This window comes from Eublepharis macularius, chromosome 11 (assembly GCF_028583425.1).
Source record: "Eublepharis macularius isolate TG4126 chromosome 11, MPM_Emac_v1.0, whole genome shotgun sequence".
Lineage (NCBI taxonomy): Eukaryota > Metazoa > Chordata > Lepidosauria > Squamata > Eublepharidae > Eublepharis > Eublepharis macularius.
In genome coordinates, this window is record NC_072800.1 from 69,477,202 (window position 1) to 69,501,094 (window position 23,893).

The 23,893-nt window shown below is 44.4% G+C and overlaps 1 protein-coding gene across 11 annotated transcripts in view; it reads left to right on the top strand.

The window, feature by feature from the left end:
- KIAA1217 (KIAA1217 ortholog) overlaps positions 1–23,893 on the top strand; it is a 476,642-nt gene that overhangs the window by 216,355 nt on the left and 236,394 nt on the right. For 10 of the 11 annotated variants that reach the window (XR_008597801.1, XR_008597800.1, XM_054990766.1 and 7 more), the window contains exon 2: positions 2,355–2,632. Coding sequence is in view for 8 of the 11 variants with exons in the window: in XM_054990766.1 (XP_054846741.1) it covers positions 2,355–2,632 (278 nt within the window). In the remaining 3 variants the exon portion in view is untranslated. Of the gene's footprint in view, positions 1–2,354; positions 2,633–15,988; positions 16,129–23,893 lie in introns of those variants that run through there. The other variant, XM_054990770.1, reaches the window with a different exon arrangement.

A 23,893-nucleotide genomic window follows, 5' to 3' on the forward strand; every position in this document is an offset into this window, starting at 1 on the left:
GCTATCTCTGAATGTGGCACTGCCATGGTCCGTAGACGTCAACTGACCCCTCTTCCATGAATTTAACCGGGGAGTGACTTGCACTTGTATTTCCCAAGTCTGAACCTGCAGCTCTAACTGCTGCTGTCGTTGCACAATCTAGACATAGACCTCTGAAGAGAAATAACTTAAGGCATACTGAGTTAATTTGGGGGGTTGGATACACAATGTATGACACCCCAGCGCCACATACAGTGGCAGCTTATGAAGCATAGTGAACAGGAATGGCTATGGCAGCAGCACAGGTTGGGGCAGGCTGGACAGAGATTCTTCTGCTGTCTGTGCAGGATGCCTGGGTGGGAAGGGAGTCTGTTCTTAGTTATGTGTTACGAATATGCAAGCCTACAGATGTGTCCATTAAAGTAAACGTCAACCAGAGAAGCCAAGCAGACTGCTAATTGCCAAATATGGCAAAAACAAAGGAAAATGTTTTACAGGGGGCTGCTGGTGGTGGTACAAAAGCCAAGAATGACTTCTGTAATAGCAACATGCACAGACAAATCATTTCACAGGAACTTCCTATGGCTTTGAAGACGAAGGCTGCAACTGTTTGCATATTAACTCTGTTTCCACAGAATGGAGGACAGGGCAGTGGGCTGCAGGGCTCTGATCCTAAGCTCACTAACAAGGTAAATCTCATTGAATCCAATGGGACTTCCTTATGAACAAACATGGTTCAGATAACAGCATAAAGATAAAAACGCATGTCTCTTTCGTTTGCTTGAATTTCATTGGCCACAGTGACATTTAAGCATGTGCGGTGGTTAGAGTGTCGGACCAGGATCTGGGATCCCTCACTGCTGTGGCTGATCACTGGGTGCTCTTGGGCCACTCCCTGTCTCTCTCTTACCCTAACGTACTTCCCAGGATGGTGGTTGTGGGGATAAAACAGAGGAATGGGGGAAAAGCAGAGTATATATAAATAAAATAAGCATTAAACAACAGCCTGTGCTGGTGCAAGGTCAGTTCTCTGGGCAACTCATCCAACTGGCTATTTAAGGAGGACGAAGAGGAGGAGGAGATGCTGAGGGGGTGGGAGGAGGGCTTAGCTTCCTCCTGGTGACCCGCAGTGCTGTAGGCATCAGTCACCATGTACTGGAGCCACGTTGCCACCAACTGGGTCAGATCTGGGTGGCAGTGGCCTTGGAGGAAACAATGAGTGTGCCTTGCTTGGAGTGAGAAAAGTACCTTGAAGGCTGTCTGTATCCTATGTACAAGTTCCATTGTATTTGGGGTGGTGGTGGCTGGTGTTATTTTTGAATAAGCATGCATAGGCATTGGTTTCTCAAATAATTACTTTTAAGAAGGAGGCTTCCCAAATAATTCATTTTAAGGAGCAGAATTAAGGCTGCCCACTTGGGAACATTTTCAGTGATTACGTTCCTCATTTTTGCTCTTCACTAACAAGGTGTTTTTTTCCATAAGTATTAGGTAACAAACTTTCAACCTGCATTTTTCTTTCTGGGCCCTGAGGGGTTTGCGTTACTCAGTTACCTGAAGATAAGTTGGCTCTGACATCCAGCCTGTTCTCTTCTTAAAGCTATTCATAATAAGCAGGCCTCAAAAGTAGATTTTAAAGTTGTAAAAGTTATCTGACTTTTTGCCGTTATTCCACCCCCCCCCCAACACACACACATAGGCTTGCTTTTATTTCATTTCTCAAAAGAATGGTTTATTGAAAAAGTGACACTATATTTTCCAGTCTGCTGTCTCGGAGAGGCATAAAATCCAAGCAAGATCCATGAAATTTAAAACCAAGGCTATGGGCTGAAAAACTGGGGAGGGGGAGAGGAGGAGTTGAGAAAAAAAGAAGTGCTTTTCTAGCTTTTTCACAGAAGTTTCAGAACATGCTGAAAACACACTGAAAAAAGATTAAGGATTTCAATTCCAGTTTGTGAAAGGAATTTTATCAATTGGGATCTTGAAGAAGGCCTTGTTACAGCTCCATTAAAATGTGCCAGCACATTATGAAGCACGCTTTTAAAAAATCTCCTGTAAGTTTTATTGCTTAAGGAATAAAGGTGTTTGCCATTCATCCAGTCATCCTTTCAACTCTTTAAGATGGTATGGAAGACATGCTTTTCTTAGCGATCCATTTTCCGTACAGCATTACATACTGTATTTTATAGCTTATGCAAACTACCATTTTAGTACATATTTTATTAAAACTCAGCAGCTTACATCTATCCATATAAATGAAGCAGAACTGCTCTTTCTATACTATGTCTAGAAACAGGCTTAAAAATAATTCTTCTACGTGCAGGAGATTGTTTTGTTTTTCTTTTAACAACGCCTTGCATTTTTTTGATTTACAGACCAGGGGAGAAGCAATCTTCATGCAGTCTCATTAGATGATGCAGAGCGTCTCTGGCCTAAGGAACTCATTGCCACTGGAAACAGCCAGACTTCAAAACCGGGACGCAACATTCCTCGGAGACACACAGTAGGTGGCCCTCGCAGTTCCCAAGAAATCCTGGGGATGCAGACCTCCGATATGGACAAAAAGAGAGAAGCTTTTCTTGAACATCTCAAGCAGAAATATCCCCATCATGCTACTGCAATCATGGGACACCAAGAAAGGCTGAGAGATCAGGTATGGAAAATCAATTGAGTTGTTAAATGGTTGAGCTGGGAATTTTTTGGTTTAAAAAAAGTATTCTATCTAAATTGTAAACATGACTCTAAAATACAAGTGCATATCTGTACACACACACAGCTTTCATACAAGCGAGCTGTGCTGTTGTTGAGGGAAGCTCTTCATGTGCAATAGAGATGAATTCATGGAGCTCCCACTTACACTGAAGTCAGTGGAGAAGTACTTATGCTTTCAGAAAGTCTATAGAGCTCCTCACATGTAAGAACCTCCTAATGAACGACTGGGATTGAGCAGTTTCAGTGGTGAACTACATGACCAGCAAGAATCATATATTTTTCCTTTTGTTGAATTATACTATTGTAGATTGTGGGGGAGGGGGTATCATATGTTTTTAATATAGAGGAGCCGTGTAGAAGACTTCGAGCCAAGCTACAATTACACAATTACGAATTACACAAGGACATGCACATGAAGAGAGTTGCAATGTTAGCCAGGAAACTGAGTTTTAAAAAAGATCGGAAGGCTCTGTCAATTTCTCCTCTCTACAGAGCCAGGGAAGATTGCTCCTCAGAGGGTTTTTTAATTTCCTCTTTGCCTCCTGAAGGTTCTGTCAGTTTCACCTCCCCTTCTGGAAGGAGAAGAGGAAATTAACAAACTCTCTGAGCAGATCTCCCTGGGTCTGTAGCGGGAGGAAATTGACAAAGCCTTCTGATCTCTTTTAAAACTTTGCTTCCTGGCTAACATTGCGACTCCCTTCATGTGCATGTCTTCGTGTAATTCGTCTCTTGTAGCTTAGCTCTCTTTTTAATTTATCCTTCTGTCTGACATGCTAATATTTTATATGCACAGGTTTTCTAATAAATGGGCAAGCATTGAAATATGCTATTGCATCACCTGTGGTCTGTGATATGGCTCAGAAAGAGATGCACATAGTCCCATTGATTGTGTGGTTTGGCTTTTAGATAACTGTTGTTTGTGTGAGCCCAAGTGATTCCTTTCAGATAGAATACTAAGTGTGGGCTTGCACTCCTTTCTTGTACATTTCCCACTCCCTCCTTCCCTTCCTCCTTTTCTCTTTTGAATCAAACCATGACATTGGAACCAGCAAAGTGTGGTTAGCACATACGATTGTTTTCCTCAGTGACCTGTAAACCAGCACTGGAAATGATGATTTTGTTGTGGCTACTGTTGTGTCCTTAATGCTAGGCATTAGAGTAAGGAGGTAGCATAGTTCTAAACAGGAACACAGTTTAGTTTCTTCCCAGGGGTCATTTCGTAGAAAAAGAGCTGTAGGAACATATTAGCACAACTCATTAGCACAACTCATTAGCATATGCTACGTCCCTTGACATCACCGGAAGTGTGTCATTAGCATAACTGATTTACATATGCCACACCCCCTGACATCACCTATCCTGGCTGTTTTGGACCCAATCCTGGCCATTCAGGGCCGAAATTGGGCCCAAAATGGCAAAAAGGGGCTGAAAATGGCCTGAAAGGGGCCTAAAATGGTCAGAATTGGGCTGCTGCTGAGTGGGAGAGTGATCCATCACCCATCAGAGGCCCAATCTAGGCTGTTTTGGACCCAATCCAGGCCGAAACGGGCCCCAAATGGCCAAGAGACGGGTGGGCGGGGCCACCTGACATGTGACCTCTTTGGAGAACTACCAGAACTGCGTTCCTGTGCGTTCCCCCTCAAAATGAGCCCTAGTTCTTCCCCTGTGTTGAGCTGGAGTAACAACTTCCTTTTTCTCTCTTCTTGCCCATGCCAAGTCCTGGAGTGGACTTAGGCAGTCTAAAACAATGGCCCGGATTAAAGGAACAGACCCGTCACAAACACTACAGCTTCTAATGCTGATTTGCTGGTAAACAGAGGTGTGCACCTACCTTACTCTGCTGGTGTAATGGTTTGCTGTCAACATATGATGACAGGCCTAAGACGGGGGAGGGGATGGCTTGTGAATCTGAGGCTGAAGCACCAATGGCAAAGACTTGGTTTGCCATTAGGCGTGAACCAAACTGGTATGACACTAATTTTTTAGTTGTTCACTGTCATGGGCAACTGCTTAAAAGATGGGAGTAAATATGCTGAAAGGTTATATGGGGTGAGAAGAGCTGGCCTTCAGCGTCCTTTCGCCTTGAAGATCCTAGCTCAATAGCAGTGGATATCGTCCACTTACCTTCGCTTTTAACCTTTTTGACTTTCTCTGAGCAAACGATACCGACCTCCTCTTGTCAACTTACCATGACAGAAAAACTGCTGTTTTACAGGGCTGGGTTTTGAGGTGCCTCTTTTGTTGGACTGAATGCAATTGCTTTTCAGTGACTCTGTGATGCACCATGAGACTATCATCAGGACTGCTATAATTTCTTATAGATTTATGGCTTGGCAACTGGTAGCAATCACCCTCGTAATATGGAGGGTTTGTGGCTCAGTGGCAGGGTGAGGCAGAAGGTCCTAGGTTCAATACCCAGCGTCTCCAGTTAAAAAAGGATAAGGTAAGAGGCTCTGTAAAAGATCTCCACCCGAGACCCTGCTGTTAATCACAGTGGACAACGCTGACCTTGGTTTGGCCGCCATAGGAGACAGTTTTCTTGTGTTCAGCTTTCAGGCTAGACAGCTGGATAGACTTTGAATGTCAAGTCCCTTGGTATTGGCCAGGAGGGTAGAGCCAATGCTAAACATACTAGCTTTCAACTTTTGTCTTGGTGAGACTGGGTCACAGGAGACACATTACCCCAGTGCTCCAAATTTTATATTTATTTTCTATACTGTTCTGGCATCGGTTCAAAGCATTTCAGTAAGTTCAATGGCATGGGCACTGCATACTTTGAAACTCTCATGGGTGAAACTACTAGGTGAACAGATTGAGCTGCCTTATACTGAGTCAGGCCATTGGCCTATCACGGTCAGAATTGTCTTTGACTGGCAGTGGCTCTCCAGGGTCTCATATCACTTGATTCTTTTAGCTGGAGATGCTGGGGATTGAACCTGGGACTTTCTGCAAGCATGTCTATATTCTACTATGGAGCCACAAAAACAAGCAAAAGAAAAATAAGCCAAAAAAAAAGCATAAGAAGGAAAAGTTGACTTTATTCTTTTCTTTTTTTTCTTATTCTGTGATATAATAACAGATCTATCCTCAAAAATAGTAGCTTTACTCTTAGTTTGCCCCATTAACATTTTATCCTTAATTAAAAGCTGTCCCCATTGATTAAAATTGGCTCCCATTAATTAATTAAAGATTTACGAGATTAAGTTGAAGCCAATTTACATTACAAACCCTCACACTGTGACCGTCACAAATAGCAGTCTAGTCTTACCCAATAAAAGGGAGATGAAAAGTGGAGTTTAGCTAGTAGAGAAATCCAAATTTGTCATTGATTAATTTACCAGCAAAAGTTTTCAGCCTACTTTTTATTTGATCTGGTTTTTAATGAACCAAGGCTTAGCTGCTGCTTATGGGGTCTGGAGTGTTGCAGTTGTATAATTTAATTAGCACGGAGATTCTTGACTCGCACAGATTCAAAGATTCTCTCATTTCATATGGCTGAAAATGATTTAAAAAGTTAGGACTCTTTCCATTTTCCATACACCATTCTCTCTGGAGAAGGCAAAGCCAAAGGAAATTTCCACAGTTGACTCTAATGATGCGTTGTAGCCTGGAATGTGTCTCTTGTGAATGATATTACTGCAGGGTAGAAAGGAGAAAAGTGGAAAAAAGCCATTTTCTAATCAACGTGCTAGCCAATATAATTTCAGATGCAGACACAGGAAATGCAAAGCTTGAATGAAAACGTCCCTTGTGAAAATGGTCGTCAGGAAGCTGAGTCTGTGTCTCCTTCACATATTATGGTTACTGCAGGAAGCATTGGTGGTAACACTGGTGTTTTCCTACTCCAGGAGTGTAGGATGTGGAATAATGAAATAAATAAAACTTCCAGCACCAGATAGGATGAAACACTGGAATATGTATACCTGGGATCTCTGGTTTGCCAGGTTTTCCAGACATGTGTCCCCTGGTGCTGAAAGTGACGTGCATGCATGTGTGAGGATGACATGTTACGTGTTTGCTGGCGTTCCTCACTGCAATCACAGCTGCCCTAAGAGGGTTCTAATTTCCTGCAAGCTGTTCTAAATGCCCAAGGAATACCCATGCTCCCCCCCCTTTCTCCTTAAACTTTGAAATCCTCCTGCTGCTGCTTCATTGATTGTACTTGTTATCTGGGTAATGGACTATAGTATCTGTGTGGAGACTGCAGGGTGGTAAGTAAAGATAATGCACAAATGGCTTTTTAAAAAAAAAATAAGACAGACGTGTGAGATTAGATCTTTCCTGACTCATGTAAATATTTAGTTCCAGTGGTGTGGACACTTGCAAGCCAAGTTTGAACAGACTACTGCAGGGATATCCTATACGTTTTGCAACTCAATCCCGCCATGAAGCCAATAAATTCTAGTAGGAATGTAGTAAATGTATTTGCTGTTTGTTTTAAAAATATGTCCTACTTGCTAATTTATTAAAGCTGCAGATCTAAGATCACTTGCTAGGGAACTCAGTGGGGCTTACTTTTGAATAAACATGCGTGACTGAAATCAAAAGGCTATCTCCTGCTTACGTGTTTGTAGTCATCAGTCCTGAACTGCATGTAGAATGGCTGAACGAGGGTCCATGAAGCAATACAAATTTTAAAAATGATCAGGCTGTATTGCTTTTGCCTTGAATAAGCCACCCCCCAGCCTCATAATCCAAACATAGATTAATTCAAATATCAAAAATGATTGTTCAATTTCTGAACAAATTATTTAATGGAAACCTGTCATAGAATTAGTAAACTTTTGTTCTTCCTCCTAGCAAATTTGTATTGGCATGGGGATGTGTGTGTGTGTGTGTGTGAAGATGCACCCTTTCTTGGGAGACTGAAAGGCTGGCGGAATGGGGGGAAATGGCCGAGTTTCTAAGTGGATTCCTGAGATTCTGCTTGTAAGGCGCTGAGACGAGCAGAGCACGTTTTGCTCTCTAAAGCAGGTGGGTGTGGCTAGGACCAGGAGGGATAAAGATTCTGGAGGTCTGACTTTACAGATTTATTTATAATATTTTTGCTCTGTGTAAATTCCACTTGCCCTTTTATGGTCCCTTTAAGTATTTCACAGACATACTAGGGTTGCTAGGTTCCTGCCGGTGATAAGCAGACTCTTGGCAGGTTGCCCCTCTGCTTGCTGATCACTGGCGATTGGCGGGAGGAGACAGGCCCCTTCAATGATTGCTTGCCACTGGCAGACAGTCTGGGCAGACAGGTGTGCCCGTTCCTAGCCCCATGCGCAGTGACAGCACTTCCAGAAGTGATGTTATCATGTAGAGTGTGGGAGTGCACATGAGCTTCATGCCAGGGCCAATTCTTTAGGAATCGGCTGCAAACGCTACATCTTGGACTGATGCTACAAAAATTGGCCCTGGTGTGAAGCATGCGTGCACTTCCATGCTCTGTGCAATAATGTTACTTCTGCAAGTGACATCATCACATGTGGAGTCTGGAGTGCGTGCTCACAAAGCACACACACAAAGGGAAGTCCAGGTCTGTACCAGCCACTACCACCCATTTGCTGGAAAGACCTGGCAACCCAAAGATATACTGAAGTAATCCTTAGATCAGCTCTTTAAAGTAGGTCAGAATTGTGGCTGAGGGCAGGGGGGCAGGGCTGAGGCTAAGGAGGTGTGGCTTCCCTACTGTCTCCACAAGACATCTGACACATGAAGAAGATGCAATGTTAGCTGTGAAGGGTAACAGATCTGACTCGGAGTACCGGATCAGATTCAAGGTTCTGGTATTGACCTATAAGGCCCTATGCGGACTCGGGCCAGCATATCTGCGAGACCGTCTCTCCTCATATATTCCCCGGAGGACTCTCCGATCAGGAGAAAAACAGCTATTGGTGGTCCCTGGTCCCAGGGAGGCCCGCCTGGCCACGATGAGATCCAGGGCTTTCTCAGTCCTAGCTCCTACCTGGTGGAATGTTCTGTCTACTGAGACCAGGGCCCGGATTTATTGTCTTTCCACCGGGCCTGCAAGACAGAGTTGTTCCGCCAGGCTCATGGCTAAGGTTGGGCCTCTGCTGGCCTGGGTGGAGGAAGGAAATTAACCCCACCCCCGTGAAAAACTGTCCACCACAGTATGCATGCAAAATTTTATGTCTTCCTGATGCTGCCGCCGCACAATACAAAATGTCACTGTTTAAATGGTGTTTTAATATTTATACAGATGTCATGTTTTAAACTGTTTTTAAATGTTGTTGGCTGCCCTGTGCCTGCTTGTGGGGTGGGCGGGATATAAATAATAAATAATAAATATTTTAAAAGAGCGGGCAGCAGGGCAAAGGCTTTGGTATACACTGGAGCTGTGTGAAGGGGCTGTGCAATGCCAGAAGAGAAACTTCAGCCCATTATAATCTCTCCAGGTCCAAGCCCAGCTCTGGAAGGCAGCTCCAGCCCATTTCCATTCCTTGCTGCCTTCCCCTTGCAATCCCACACAGTTTTAGATTGGAGAGGTGAAATTGACAAAGCTTTCAGGCAGACTAAAATGAAATTAACAAGCCCCCTGAGGAGTGATTTCTGTCTGGTCTGTCCTTTAAAATTATACTTCCTAGCTAACATTGCATCTCCCTACACTTGACAAATATGTGCCAAGGCGTCTCGTGTAGAGAGACTCTTTGTGGCAGAGGAGAGATTTGGACCAAGGAAGCCCTGATTTGCCACTCAGTGTCTTAGCTTTTATGCTATCCTGGCACAAGGCTGCTTGCAGCAGAGCATTGAAAATGTCAATGAAAAGAATGAAATATCCAAAATAATATATTTTGCAATTTAAAAACAGCTGTCCATAATAAAGCAATTTCATCTTATGATGGAGGGAACAAAGAATTAAAACTAATCACTAGCTTTAAAATCAATAAAGAAAATCCTGATAAATAAAATATATGAATTGAGAGGTGGGGGTGGGAATCAAATCAAGAAAATGCCTCAGAAAGTTAAAACGTTCCCTCTGATGCCTAGCACCTAAAAGATTGAGCACTAGGCAAACTGCTATGGGGAGGGAATTTCAGCACTGAGGGGTCACAACTGAGAAGACTTATTCTCTGGTGGGTTCCCACCTTTCCCTGATGGTGAGGGTGCACAGAGTCAAACCTCTGCAGAATGGGTTGGATCCAGCCAACGGTTTCATTCAGTCTCATTCCATTTCCCTCCTTCTTACAGCCCACATTACATGTGACTTCTGTCCGTGCCTTTCCCATGATCCCCGACAGAGACTTTTTTGTACTCAAAGGGGAATCCTACCTTTTTCACCAGTGGAACTGGTTATATATCCAGCCTGGTGTCTCAACTGATGCGCAGCTTCTTGTGGGAATAGGCAATGCTGTGGTATACAAAATGATCCGGTGTACAATGATTGGTGTATAAAAAAGGAACCTAAGTGATGCCATAATGGGATTAGCTCAACATTCGCTCCAATCTTTGTAGCCAACTAGCTTGTCCCAAGAAGATCGTAAGGATGATGAAGATAGTTCTAAAGTGTTGTTTTGTTACCTCTGGGTACCAGAGGGATTTTCCATCAGGAGACCAGCTTCTATAGTATTAATGTTGCAGGAAATTTTTATTTTCTCTTCTTGCAGTATTAGGCCTTCCCTTGCCATGGCTTACTTTGGGCATCCATGGGCATCCAGGTGTGGGAAGTGCTGTAGCTCAGGGATGGAGCAAATGGTTTGTATGCAGAAGGTTCAAGGCTCAATCCTTAACACCACCACTTCTGTGGGTTCAGATATTTGTTAAGGATTTTTATTCACCACCTCTCCATATAAATGCGCAAGTCAGCTTACAAGAGTCAATAAATGCTAAAATCAACTAACATGCATAAAGCCAATAGTAAAAGTCAATACAACACGGTAAAAAGAGCAGGAGGATCATAGCAGGATGGTAACAGCTGTGAAATATAAAGGATAAGTGCAGTAAATAATTTAAACTATTGCAGGGACAATGGCAACTGCAACAGCAGTGCAATAAAAAAGTGGTTTCTTATACTATCTGGTTGCTGTTATGGATCTGCCTTACAGCAGTTAAACAATTTACTACATTAGTTACTTATTGCAGTATTTTATTGTCTGTATTTTATTTATAAGATTTGTTACTGCAATAATATCTAAAGGTCATCTAACAGTGTAAACTCAAAAAGCCTTGGCAAATAAAAGCATTATTATATGGTGCCTCGATGGTAATCCAGCCATTGGATGAATCTCTGTGAGTAGAGCATTTGACAATCAAGGGGCTACCACTGGACAAGCTCCATCTCTGGAGTTCTCAAGCTCCATCAGAGTGGTTCCTTATACTATCCTCCACCAGAAGGTGGAGTTCCATACCACTCACCAGAGGGTAGGGTGTCATACAGTAAGGTCTTCAGTATAGATCTCAGCTGGCAGGCAAAGTTGGTACAGAAGTAGTTGGTCTTCGAGTTGGGTTGTTCCCAACTCTTTGAATTGTGCCTGCAAATAAATACAAAGCCATTGTAATTTTTTAAAAATGATACATCACCTAGGTCATGGGTCCCCAGCAAGGTGCCCATGGGTGCTATGGTGCCCATCAATACCTTTCCTAGTGCCTACCGAGTGTTTTTAGACAGTGGGTGAGTTCTTGCCCAGTAATGCTTCTGATTGGCCAGTAGGCATGTGTGCCAAGAAAAAAATCATTTTAATTTCAGATCTGGGCTTAGGAGGAAGGGTTGTTGTGAGTGCACAGAGCATAGGCCTCCCTAGGGTTGCCAGCCTCCAGGTGGAGGCTGGAGATCTCCCGGAATTACAAGTGATCTCCCGGTAACAGAGAACAGTTGGCCTGGAGAAAATGGCTGCTTTGGAGGGTGGACTCTATGGCATTATACCCTGCTGAGGTTCCTTCTCTCCTAAACCCTGCCATCCCCAGTCTCCACCCCTCAAATCCCCAGGAATTTTTCAATCCATAATTGGCAACTAGGCCTCCCTCTAATCTAAAGACCCCTCCCTCAAATTTCAACAGAATTGGACCAAGAGATTTGATTTTACAGGTTCTCCTGGGCACAGGCACTCTTCTCTCCACTGATACTTATCAAGAGGAAATGGAACTGGCCAACAGCATTTTTTTTAAGTCCTCTCTGTATTCATTTCATTTTCCAACTCTTACAGTGACTGAGTGACAATAATTTTTTTAACCTTTCTGCTGAAAACTCTGCATTGCCATCTTTCCTTGTTGTTTCTGTTCTTTGTTTCCTTTACAAAGTGAGGAAGGCTTCCTTTGCAGAACCCTCATCCCACCCCATCCCTCTCTGCAGTTCTGCCGTTATTCCCTAGGAGGGACTATTGGGCGGGGGGGACGGGACTGGAGTGGCGGTTTTTCAACCAATGGCGCCAAAACCACAGTGCAGTTTGCGCTGCCTGTCCACTACAGAATCTCCAAGGTTCAAGCAGTTTGGACCAAGGGGTCCAATTCTGTGGGCCCCTGAACAAGGTTCCCCCAGCCATCACACTTGCAAAGAAACAAAACCACCAAGGAGGGAGGGAAGAAGAAGTGCAGCTCTCTGGGGCTTCTCTTCAAAGGTGATTGCCCTGGAGTGCTCTGTGCTCCTCCCTTCCAAGGATCCAAGACAAATATTGCTAGCAGCATGAATACAACACGGATTGCTCGGGGCGGGAGGGGTCTTAATTCATAAGAATCCTAGATTGGTATTAGTTTTCAAGGAAATCTCTGTAACAGTCTGATCCAGCACTTTCTTTGGCTTGGGAATTTTGTAATGCACTCTCCTACTGGCCATCGGATTGGCTGGGCAGATTTAAATAACTTTGTTTCGGTAGCAGCTGCCACAGTGTTGCCTTAATTTTCCTTCTCATTCATCTTTCCCGTTGTATTTTTAAAAATTACCCTTCTTGGCCTTCCTCTGTGTGTGTATGGCTCTGCCGCCAATGGCAGCCATTTTGTGGTTGGCTCTACCTCCTGCAGCAGCCGTTTTGTGGTTGTGTCAGTTTGGTGTAGTGGTTAAGAGTGGCAGGATTCTAATCTGGAGTGTCAGGATTTTAATCTGGAGTGGCAGGATTCGAATCTCCTCGAAGCCATCTTGGGTCAGTCACAGCTCTCTTAGAGCTCTCTCAGCCCCACCCACCTCACAGGGTGATTGTCATGAGGATAATAACACTTTGTAAACTGCTCTGTGTCCAGAAGGGCGGTATATAAATCAAATGTTATTACTGTTATTATCCTATGTCAGAATTCCAAAAGTGCTCTCTGGCTTTAAAAGGATGGGAACTGCGGGTTTAGTTACATCCAGGGCCGGATCGAGGGGGAGCAGGGGGGGTAGTCTGCCCCCGGCGCCACCACAGAGGGGGCGCCGGGAGCAGCTGTCAGCTGCCAGAGGGCACAGGCAGCAGCACGGGCAGCCTCGCAGCCCCCCGCGCTGCCTTTTGCCTGCCCCGCAGGACAGGGGGCAGCCGGCTTGCCGTGCATCCCCTGTCCTGCAGGGCAAACAAAAGGCAGCGTGGGGGGCTGCGGGGCCGCCCGCGCTATTCGCCTGCCCTGCAGGGCAGGGAGTGTGCGGCAAGCTGGCCGCCCCCAGTCCTGTGGGGCAGGCGAAAGGCAGCGCAGGAGGTCGTGCTGCCTTTTGCCTGCCCTGGAGGGCAGGGGGTGCCTGGCACGCCAGCCGCCCCCTGTCCTGCGGGGAGGCGAATGGTGCGGGCAGCCTTGCAGCCCCTCGCGCTGCTTTTGCCTTCCCTGGAGGGCAGGGGGTGCCTGGCAAGCCGGCTGCCCCCTGTCCTGCGGGGCAGGCGAAAGCAGCGCGGGGGGCTGCGAGGCCGCCCGCGCCATTCGCCTGCGGGGAGGCGAATGGGGCAGGCGGCTTCCCAGCCCCGCACGCTGCCTCCGTTCCGCCCTGCGTGATGACGTCACCGAAGTGCGGGGAGCGCTGCGCGGGTGCGCAAGGTGGCCAGCCAAGGGTTGCCCCGAGCGTGGGCCACCCTAGATCCAGTGCTGGTTACATCTGCTGTGTTTCTGTTTTGTTTTTAACCAGTTGCTTTGCTCATTTTGCAGAAATGGAATATTGTCCATTTTTCCTCAGCATGAATTTCCACAGCAATGGGAATTTCTAGTGTTGTGGAAATCTTCTTGTATGGCTGTGTTCCCACTCTCTTTTGTGCTCCTTGAGTGCCATTTTAAGAACAAGAGAGGGAGGCAGATTTTCAACAAAATATAAAGACCTATTCTTAGATATGTTTAAGATCAAGTTGAGTATACGCATTGTTTTTATACCTTTTTTAGGAAAGGGATTTATACCTGCATATCAAGTACAAGGGCCCATTACTGATTTTAAAACAGTAATCAATCTTTCGATTGCAAAACCAGTGAGTTGGTCAGAAATATAGGTGCTCTTGAGGAAAGGGAAGAAAATCACATGGGGTCTGCAATATCAGGGGTGATGCTCACCAGTCCTAAATTCCAACCTGTGGTTAAATAACCAACTCTACAAAACAATCATATTTCCCGTGAAATGTAATGCTGTCATGATTGCAATGATAGCACAGTGGGAGTAAAAACAGGTTGGAAACCACCTAAGGTAAGTGGACCACAGACAGCAGATAAGTGAAATCACAAGTCATGAACTGGAGAACAGGAAGGCCCTACTGCATTTGAATAAGAAATTCTGCAAACTACCAATTCTCCAGTTTAAAATCACCAATCAGCAGTGTTGTAGCATGATGTTCCTGGTGACTCCTTTGGATGCTGTATCTGTCCCATTTTTGTACTTTGCTGCCTTTACATGTTGGGGGCCATCAGGGAACTCTGCTGGGAAGCTTCCCTTTCTTCTCTATTGGGACACAATCCCATCTATTGTGAGTCTTCTGGGAAGCAGCCAGGTAGAAGTATGGTAAGGAAGGATCTGTTTATATTTGTTTCAACTTCCTCTTCTCCCCTTAGGAATGTTTCACTTACTAATGGGTTTGGGGCAGGATCCAAAGGCACCGTAAGATTTTCTCCATGGTCACTGGAATTTCCCAGGGATTTTCCTACAAATGGGGTTGCTTTAGAAGTTTCTGAAGTTCTTCTAATTTTATTGTATGGGGACTTTTTAGAAAAGAGCCCTGCTGTGTGTGTGAAAGTTTCCTGCAAGGCAAGTGAGAGAAGCCTTATCTACACATCAGGGCCCTGAGCACTATTATGATACAAACAATACACTCTGGCAGGTGTGGCTGCTATTGCAAAACTATCCCCCACACGCTTTGGCAGGACTTGTCAGATTTTTAAAACAGGGATAATGGGAAGATTTTCACAACTCCAAAAGGTGTTGGCAGAGTGAAATTGTGAAAGAACTTTTTTTTTGAGGGTGGGGGGCAGTTTCTGCCTTTCGACATCTTTTCGTCAACGCATCCCTGGATACTCATGAATGAGACTGAAGCAGTGAGATCCACTGTTTACTGAAAAGACGGAAGGAAGGTGAAAATGAAGGGGGGGAGTTCAGAAGGAAGGTATGGAGGCTTTGGACGAGAGATGGCTTCTGACTGAGTGCCCTCCCTGTTTTCTAAGTGGATCTGCTGAGCGGTACTGTTATGTTGTGGTTTTTACCTTGGAGAGTGACACTAGTTTAGCAAGGGGGCAGAAGGCTAGTCGTTCACAACCAGGACAAGTTGTCTGTGAGACTGAAATAACGCTTGCACTGAAAAGCCGTTAAAAGTAGCTGAATTCCTTCCAAAGAAAATGGGGAGGGAAACCCTTTAGGAGAAACCTGTTTTACAGGTTGTGCCACCCGAAGAGGATTATGGGTTATTTTCTGAAAAGGGGAGTAAAAGGAAACAATGAATCTTCTGAAGCTGTAGTATTAAAATCTCATAATATGTGGCTCTTCAGCATAATAGTTTTTTTGGGGGGGAGGGGTTGTTCCCCAGCAGGGTCTGCTGGATACGGAAATGCAAATAACAGTTCATTGTTCAATGTTTACATGAAAAAAACTCTCACTTAATCTCTCAGTAAGTTTGACTTCAAAAGCAAATAAAATGTATATTAATGTTTTAAGAGTCACTTAACTTCTGGTTCTATTAGCATGCCAAGGAACAGGCTGTTAAACATTTACTTGAAACAAAACAGTCGGATTGTATTTGTGCAGTCTGAACCTGACAGGTTGTTCTGTCATGTTAGGCAGGTGGGGTTAACGTAACCATGGAGACTGATGATGTCATGCTTGGGAAAGCATGTTAAGGCAGCGAATGTACTGTGTAGCTGTTCAAAGTCCCATAGGCTAGAAGTGGCTTTTATGCAAATGAGAAAGTTTCACTCGAAAAGGAGCAAAAGGCATTGCATTGGAGACATGGACGGCTTTATACTTGCGTGGATTGTAAAAGAGTTTATAATAAACTAAAGAGGAAAAAAGAGGATTGGTGTCTACAGGAACCGTTCTATAGCTTATATCCTGCCTTGCCTGTGGAATCCTGAATTCAGGTAAACAGAAATTTCCTTCTCATTATCCATGGAGTAGAACTGTGCTGGTGAAATCTAGTTAGTTGCTTTGTTTTCTCCATAGCAGGGCTTGAATCAATAAACTGGGCTTCCTGGTATGGTATGCATGCACCCTGTCAACCCCTTCTTTCTCCGCCTCCCCCTCTCCACCCCATCTTTTGATTGAGTGATCAGCAAATTTTGAATAGTATGAAAGTAAAGGGGAAGGATTATGCTTGTTACGTGACTCATGCTTCATAACATGCTGGAGGGGAATAACCAGAAATTGAAAATGGATTTATTTATTCTTTGATTCTTTCCTAAAAAGAGGGACTGTGCTTTCTCGGTTAGAATCAAGCTCTAGCCTCAACAAAGAATTATGAAGGATGTTTCCAGGTTCCAAATGTGTAGAGGTCTTTATTGTGTTGGATCTTTTTTTTTTTAAAGAACATTTTGTGATGCAGATTTCGAATGTAATTTCCTCCTTTAAGAGCACCTTGCAATGTGAAATTGGCAAACTTTGGGAAAGGGAGGAGGGAAGGTTAACCCCTTTCCATCTATCAAAAAGTTACCTTTACAGCCAGGAACAGATTTCCAATTTTTGGCTACTGTAATAAAATTAGAAGAAAACTGCCGTAGCTCTTTCAGTACCTACCGTCAAGAAGGAAGTTTAAGCAGTCAGAGATGAGGATTGAGTAGTATGGGTACAGGCATAATTATTTGAGGATAGAAAGATTGCCAGTTCAGTTTAAAGGCACCTCTGAAATGTAAATGGAGGATGGAAACATGATCGGTGTTAATCTCCCGTAGAATTCAAGCATGCCAGGATATTGTTTGAAACTGTATAATTTCAGCAACCCCCCCCCAAATTGTTGCTTTCTGTTCCTTTATCTCTATTATCTGATTTGTTTTTCTCACCCTTCCTCTAAACAGTTCAGGATGCAGTACATGGCTTTCAGTGTGCATGTTTTCTAATGCCAGTAAAAGCAAGTTCAGCAGTGCAAAATCCCAACAAAATGAATAGGAAAAAAATGAAAATAAATTTTAGTGATTGTTTTCTAGTGTTGCTCTGCAAATCTATTTGACTTGACGCTCGTGGATGAATTGCTACTATTCATTATTAACGGGAATTTACAAAATTAAATTCTATGTCTGATTTTTTGGTTGGTTAAAGAACAGGTCTGATGTGTTATGTGTTTAATATTAAAATACGTTGTATTGAACAGAGTGTCAAATAAATGGGTGTATTTGCATTCATCATGCTGATTGTGGTTGATGAAGTAGAAGAGTGGAATGGATAGGGAGAAAATGAGTCCACGCTCAAACTGGGTGAATAAATACATGACTAGCAACCGTAGGTAGAAAAATGGCATTTGATTAAAGCAAGAATATCATTTGTGTTCTGAATAAATGAATATCTAACTAGTGAAAGGTTGCCATTATGACCAGAGGAGAAAAGACCTGTATATGGCAAGGACTGGGGGCGGGGGGTACACTACATTGCAGTGTACAGAGGCACAGTGCCGTTCCTTAATAGGCCCTGTGGCAGCAGTGGTATTCCTTGTCCCCATACCAATGATATTGTTAAGTACAATGATTTACTTGAGTGAGTCAATGGCAGCAATGGACTTCCCTGGGAGAAACAAACATTATAACTGTGTGCCTCATCTGCTGCATCGGTACCCTCCCTCCCTCCTGCAGAACCAAGAGAAGCTTTGGAGCGGGTGGGGATGGATTGAGATCAAAGACATGGAACAGCAAGGAAGGAACGACCCCCAAGCCTCATGCCCCTTCTCCAAACTTGAAAGCACTGGAAACAATTGGAAAATCTCTACTGGATCATATCAGCGGTTGATCTAGTCCAGTATCCTGTTTCTCATAATGGGCAACTAGATGCCCCAAAGCAGGGGCACAAAGGCCAAAGCCCCCTAGCAACAGCATCTGAACACAGAGGTCCCATTCAGCCGTCTTGGCTATCTTCCATTAATTGGTCTAGCCCTGTTTGAAGGCCATGTGAGCTCTGAGTAGGGTTGCCAGGTCCCCTTACCTGGGGGGAGGACAGAGGCCTGACACTTACCTTTCGGAGGTCCTCGGTGCCTAATCGGCCTGGTGCAAAGCCCAGGAGCACTCTTAGGGGCCTGCGAGTCACACTGCACCAGGAGTGCACCCCAGGAAGCCCATTCCTGCACCCTTTCCTTGCCGCCAGCCAGGCCATAGGAGGAGGAAGCAGGGAGCTGGGGATCCCCTGTCCCCACCAGGTGACCGGCAACCCTAGCTAGGAGCCATCATCTCTACATCTTATGGCAATGACCTACGTAAACTAATTTCTCTATGAATTCTGTTTTGTACAATTTTAGTTACTTTTGTATTTCCTGAATCTGAAGAAGTGATCTCTCACGCTGGCATAAATATTGTTAGCCTTTAAGGTGCCACGGGACTAGGGTTGACAGGTCTCTATGCCCTCCCAGTGGGAGGGGGAATATGGCACTTACCTTGGGGCTAAATCCCGCATACATGCTCTCGGCACTGATGCAACGATGTCACTTCTGGGACGTGATGTCATCATGCCAGCAGCGGGCTTGCTCTTGTGCTTCATGCAGAGCCAATTCAGCCCATCAGCATTGAGGAAATGATGTTGTTGCACTCAACGGAGAGCACGCCCACTGCACACTTGCCTGGGAGATTTGTCCTCGTGCCTCCCCCCCCCCCACCCGCCAGCCAGGTAAGCAGTGGTGGAGGGCAGAGTCTGGGGGCGTAGAATCCCCTGCCCCCACCGAGGGACTGGCAGCCCTTCTGTTGCATTTTGTTATTAACTAACATGTTTTCCTCTTTGAATCTACTGACCATCAACTTCTCTGAGTGACCCTAAGTTGTAATATTATAGGACGGGAGAAGTTCTCTCTATTCACTTCCTCCACTCCATGGATAATTTTAGAAATCTCTATCATGTCTCCCTATAATTATCTTTTTTCTAAACTGAAAATCTCCAGACTCTTTAGCCATTCCTTATATGTAAGGAGTTTACCTCTTGGATCATTCTGACATGGACTTCATGTAGGGTTGCCAGCCTCCAGGGGGTGGCTGGAGATCTCCCGGTATTACAACGGATCTCCAGGTGACAGAGATCAGTTCCCCTGGAGAAAATGGCTGCTTTGGAGAGTGGGCTCTATGGTATTATACCATTCTGAGGACCCTCCCCTCCCCAAACCCCACTCTATCCAGGCTCCAACCCCCAAATCTCCAGGAATTTCCCAACCTGGACCTGGCAACCCTAACTTCATGTTTAGTGTGGCCCTCGGGGACACAAGTGCGGGTGGGGGTGGAAACATTTGTATCTGAGGCAGCGGTAGGTTTTATTTCCCCAAACTTCTTGCAGATTGGGACCCAGTTACTTTGTCCTTTCAAACACAATGGGTAGGTCTAGTGAGAATAGGGTTGCCAACCTTCAGGTGGACCCTGGAGATCTCCCAGAATTACAGCTGATCTCCAGACCACATAGGTTAGTTCCCCTGGAGAAACTGGCTGCTGGGGAGGGTGAGCTCTGTGTCCTTACACTCTGCTGAGCTCTCTCTTACCTTCCTAAACCTCATGCTCCACCCCCCAAATCTCCATGGATTTCCTAAACCAGATCTGGCAACCCTAAGTGTGAACTGAGCATGAAGGATTCTACGAAGCAATTCTGGAGTTCCATTTTTAACCTAAGCTGATCGACTGAAGATATGGAACACAGAAACTGGCTTTTTATATTTAAAATACAATGGTGACTGTTCTCTCATTTCTCTCTGCCCATAGCTGTTCGGGTGGTTAGAGGTTAGCCTAGGCTCTAGACTTTTCCACAAAGCTCACTGGGGTGACCTTGGGCCAGTTACTTACTTGTTCTCAGCTGAACCTACCTCATAGGGTTGTTGTCAGGATAAAATAGACGAAGGGGGAAACTGCGTACTGCCTTAAGCTCCTTGGAGGAAGCCTGGATAAAAATGTACTTTTTAAAAAACTATGTGCTATAAGGCAGAGATTAGATATGTAGAATAACTTCTGCACACCGAAAGGGTATCTGTCTTGCTTCCCCCTCTAGTACAGAGTCTTGTGCTGTATCAAAGGCCCCTCCCAAAGGCTCCCGAGTTTTGGAGCTACCTTCTGACAGTGAGCCATCAGAAGCAAACCAAGTGATCCACACAATCTCCTGGCACACTCTTAATTCCATGGAGGATGTACATGGATAATGTTTCCATCCTGCGTTTTTAATTGGCCTGATTGGGCCTTGTTCTGTCACTTCCTATATCAGCAGCAATTCTTGTATTGGTTTTCTTGAACCGTTGCCTGAGTCAAGTCTGTTGTAGCCTTGTGCTGTGAAAATGTGGAGTCCCTGCCAAGAGCTAATCTGGGCATATTTATCGAAGAAGAATGGTTTCAGGTGGAAGGATTGCTCCAAGGACAACGGATGTTGCTGACTTGGTCTGCTTGTGCACCATCTGTCCAATCTTGGGCAAGCTGAGTGAGTTTTCAGTGGAGGTCACAGTGCTTTTTAAATGCAGCAGTTATCAAGGGATATCCTTCTTGCATACCAACACGCGCTCCAGCCTGCTTGCTGGTCCCACTGAGTCTGGCTCTGAATTGTTTCTGAATTTGGATTTTATCTTCCTCTGCCTGATAGAGGATGCAGGATTTCTTTTGATATATGGCTCTTGCTCTTTAACTTGGTGTGATTCTCAGGCAAAGTGGCTGACTGCTGTGGAGCACTGGTAGAGCACAATGCATGCTGCGGAGCATTGGTACAGCACAGTACATGCTTCTGACTATGATATGGTAGTCTCTCTAGCTCTTTTTAGACTTTATGGTCATGCATTTTGGCAGCCTGGTAGCCATGTGGACATACTCCCAATATGTGTGCTCTCCATATTATTTGAACAGGGGAAGAGCATATATTTTGCATGCATGCACAGCTTCAGCATGTGAAAGCCAACCACTGGATTTTCCATAGTTCTTTTTCACATGTACCAAAGCACTTGCAGAATGCGCACATTCCCCCTGCTCAGACTGCGTGGTGATGACCACATACATTGAGAACATCAGTACACATGGACGTAAAGTCTGAAAAGGACATATCTCTTAGGCTCCATTCACACATTATACTGATCTATAAATAAGGAAGCTTCATTATGATCTGATGTGACATCTGAATCAGCAAAGCACAGTTTGTGATCAGTCGTCAAACCAGATTTTTTTTAAAAAACAGTTGAAATTAGGTTTGTACAAACCCTGTAGGTGCTAAGTGTAGTTTGACTTGATGTCTGAATCAATTACTCAGTTGATTGTCATTATTCTGTCACCAGATGTTGCTATATGACTAGAGTGAATTTATGAAGCTGTGTGCTGAGAGGATAGAAAGCAAAAGTGGACAAGCAATATTATAACTCATAGTTTGCTGTATATTTGAAATCACAAACCGTTGGTCTATCACTGTCAGTACTGGCTACTGAGACTGGCGTTAGCTCTCCCTGGAGAAGTCTTTCACAAAATCTGCTTCCTGATCCTTTTAGCTGTGCTGCCTAGGATTGAACCTGGGACCTTCTGCATGCAAACAGATGCTCTGCTACTGAGACACAACCCTCCCAATCTCTGAACTGAGATTTATTACAGTGACTTGAGCCCATTGGGTTTCAACTTGTTCTTAGGAACTTGAGATATCCTCAGACATTTTTACAGGGTTCTCAACAAAAGATCATTGTTAACAATCCATTGTTAACAATCCCCTCCTTCAGTGAGTTGCCAGAGGCTGAGTGTGGGGTGTGTTCTAGACTTCCTTGTCTGAAGTAACATATTCCAAAATATGCCCCAGAATGCTCTACAAAGCTCATGTAATACTTGGTTTGACTTCCAACCTGGAAAAGGTTTTCTCACTATTAAGCAGTTTGAAAAAACATTGACTTTTTAAGCCAAAATTATCAGGGTAAGGTCAACCAAAAAATAATAATCATAACCTTTCTCATCTGGAAAGGAATAGAGACTAGAGGAAGGTTAGATCTCAAGCACAGTACAGCCAGACTTAGATGCTTCATTTAAAGAGATAAGCCCATAAAGAAGATTTTGTTCCTGTTTTGTTCCTCCTAAGCGTTCCTAATGGTATCTGCAGATGAAAGTCATTTGTTCTTCTTTAGCCTTATACACAGGATATTTGTGGATGTATAGTCAGTAGGAATCCCAGCAAGTTTACAGTATGGAATTTAGATAATGAATGGTGCATTAGCATTGGGCATTAGCAATGTAAACATGTTCCATACAACTTTCTGACCACGAGTCTATTAAGGCCTTTTTATTCTGAACAAAAGTAAGATAAACTGGATGCACCTGGTCAGTTAGTTCCATCTAATTTTAATCCCCAGGATTTAAACTACCATTTTCAGAGTTCTGTTTAAAAGAACTGTGGTAAATAACCCAGGAAAATCTCTAGCGGAGAGTGGTTTTCTGTTTCATTTCTCTTTTGGGTGAATACACTTGTTGCAACTTCAGTGCGGAGGAGGGAGAGAAAAACCTGTAGTCATCGCCTGTGAATGCAGGGGTGTTTGGAGTCCTCCCGACTCAGAGTCTGCACTTCCTCATTAATTGCGCTAATTTAGTAACATTCCTGGCTGGGAGTGCTTAGATCTGGGCACAGCAAACAACAAGAGGCTGTATGCTTTGATGTGGTTGAGGGGTGAGAGTGACTCTGTTTGCACCCCGGGATGGATGCTGTACCGTCTGTGTGGTCTTTCCTTGGAGATGCTGCTCGCCCCCCCCCCCTGTTAACAATTCAGTTTCTCAGCTATTTGTAATTCTTGTTTGAACCATTCTTCCATGTGGGATTCAAACCCTCTGCCACATATCCTGTGGTGCCCACCAAGCAAATCCTTGAGTCCCTTCCCTTGAACCACTCTCTGGTTGCTTTTGGCATAGATTCCAACACCCCCACATGTACTTTGCTGCTATAGCTACCCTCTTGCTGACCTTACTGCACTTCCCTAATAATTCTAGCACTGCTCTTTGAGAAACCACGTTTCTGTGTGGGAGACCAAAGGGGAGAAATTTGTGTGTGGGAGAAACAAGAGGGCCTGCTCGTTTGAAGCTGTGATGCAGCGTTTAATGCCGATATTTTCATATCTCAGTCTTAGTACAGAAATGACATCCAAAAAGATAAACTTATTATCGAACAAACTATATTGCTCAAAATGGGATTTTTGCCTTTGCTGTGCATAACTAAGCCTGTATACTTGTTTATAACTGTGGTCACTCAAGATGTAAACGTTGTTGGCTGGAGATATAAATGTTCTTACTCCTATGTGGTATGAAACACAAGCAAGGATGAAGCTGCCCTTCCCTCTCTTAAATAACCCTTTGGCTAGCTAGCATGCAGGACATTTATCTTGGAGAACACTCATTCAGAAGCCCTGACTTGGATAGCCCAGACAAGCCTGATCTCTCCCTCTTCCTCCTCCTCGTCATCGTCATCATCTTCACATTTGTTGGATCTCAGAAGTTAAGCAGGGTCGGCCTTGGTTAGTAATTGGCTGGGAGACCTCCAAAAAGGACCAAGGTTTCAGAGGCAGGCAATGGCAAACCACCTCAGATAGCCTCTTGCCATGAAAACTCTACCAGGGGTCACTATAAGTCAGTGATAACTTGAGGGCACTCCCTGCCACCACACTCATTCACACTCTGGGGTTAGCCTTATTCACTTGTCCCAGAAGATATAGTCACAAGACAAATAGAGGGATAGCATCCCCCTTCAAGG